We start from the raw sequence: 1,370 nt of genomic DNA, 5'->3' as shown, positions 1-1,370 counted from the left end.
GAATCTTGAACCATGAAAATTTATTACCTGTTAAAAAATAAACCAAACCATTTACTTTAACTTACCTTCTAATACATATTAAAAAACAAATTAAGTTAAAAATATATACTGAAGAGCAGGCATCTTTTATTTATTTATTTTTAAGTTTTAAAAATTTATTTGAGAGAGAAAGAGAGAAAATGAGCAGGGGGCAGGGGCAGAGAGAGAGGGACAAGCAAACTTCACGCTGAGCAGGGAGCCCAATGTGGGACTCGATCCCAGGACCCTGGGATCATGACCTGAGCCAAACGCAGATGCTTAACCGACTTAACCACCCAGGCTCCCATGAGCAGGCATCATTTAAAAACATTAATGTGTATAGGTCACCTTTCAAGCCCACAAATGCCTGTGGTTATTTCCAAGTTTGAGGGAAGTCTTTAGAACAGCCCCAAACATTTGCTCTGGAAAGGGAAGTTTTCCTGCCCTGCAGAGGTGGAGAAAACAAGCCCAGTGACTTGCCCGTAGGACTGGCCTGGGACCCAGGGAGTGTCTTGGCTATGACTTCCCAGGCCACTCTTGCTTCAGCCCTCACCTGGAGTTTCCCCAGCAACTCAGCTCACACTGTCCTCCTGCTGCGTGTCTAGGCTGCTCAGCTTCCTCAGTGGTTCCACACTGGATGTGACCATCAAGACTCCCTTAGCACTACCCCAGACCAGATCCGGCCAAGTCTCACTCACTCTGCAGAACTGTGAGCCAGTCTTCACCGGGATCCACATGCGAACACGGTAGGTACTCTGCAGGGAGGGCTGAGCGCTGTGCAGGGTGCAGTGGGGGACGATGCTGTGCATAGTGGCAACTACCAGGCTCACTGGGGACCACAGCCAGGGCACAGCAAGCCACACCACCAGAACATCTCTCTTCTCATTTCAACCTCTGCCCAGGTTTCTCCACCAGGGAACCTAGATTTCTAAACAGGAGAGGTTAGCTTCTTGCTAGAAGCACATGTCTTCCCTGCAAGTGGCCCTGAGTATTGCATGGTCCCTTGTCTGGGCAGGATCCTGGGCAGAGAGATCCTGGGAAGGACCTCTGTCATATCACTTCTCACACTATGTTGTAACTGAGTGTGTATGCCTACATGAGCTCTGTGGGAGCAGAGCTGCCTTATATTTATCACTCATTTTTTCATTTATTTACTCAACAAATATTGAGCCAGTCACTATAGTGTTGTTCCTGGAGATATACTGGACAAAAAGACAAAGAAGAATGAGTAGATGGTCAGATGGGCAGATGAATGGATGAGTAAGAGGATGGGTGGCTGGGAGGATGGATGCATGCATGGATGGGTGGGTGGGTGGATGGATGGATGCATGCATGGATGGGTGGGTGGGTGG

General features: G+C 48.2%; 1 protein-coding gene across 4 annotated transcripts in view; it reads left to right on the top strand.

Moving 5' to 3' along the window:
• The first annotated feature begins 334 nt into the window (after positions 1 to 334).
• The window catches only part of BPIFA2 (BPI fold containing family A member 2), a 22,433-nt gene continuing 21,397 nt past the window's right edge, over positions 335 to 1,370 (top strand). For all 4 annotated transcript variants that reach the window (XM_073880284.1, XM_073880285.1, XM_073880283.1 and 1 more), the window contains exon 1: positions 335 to 764. In XM_073880284.1, coding sequence (XP_073736385.1) covers positions 754 to 764 — 11 coding nt within the window. In that variant the 5' untranslated portion in view covers positions 335 to 753. The remainder of the gene's footprint in view (positions 765 to 1,370) is intronic.

Source organism: Callorhinus ursinus, unplaced genomic scaffold (assembly GCF_003265705.2).
Source record: "Callorhinus ursinus isolate GAN/ISIS: 27379988/994484 unplaced genomic scaffold, GSC_fseal_2.0 scaffold38, whole genome shotgun sequence".
Classification (NCBI taxonomy): Eukaryota; Metazoa; Chordata; class Mammalia; order Carnivora; family Otariidae; genus Callorhinus; species Callorhinus ursinus.
The sequence above is the reverse complement of the archived record's forward strand: the minus strand, read 5'-3'. Positions and strand labels throughout refer to the sequence as shown.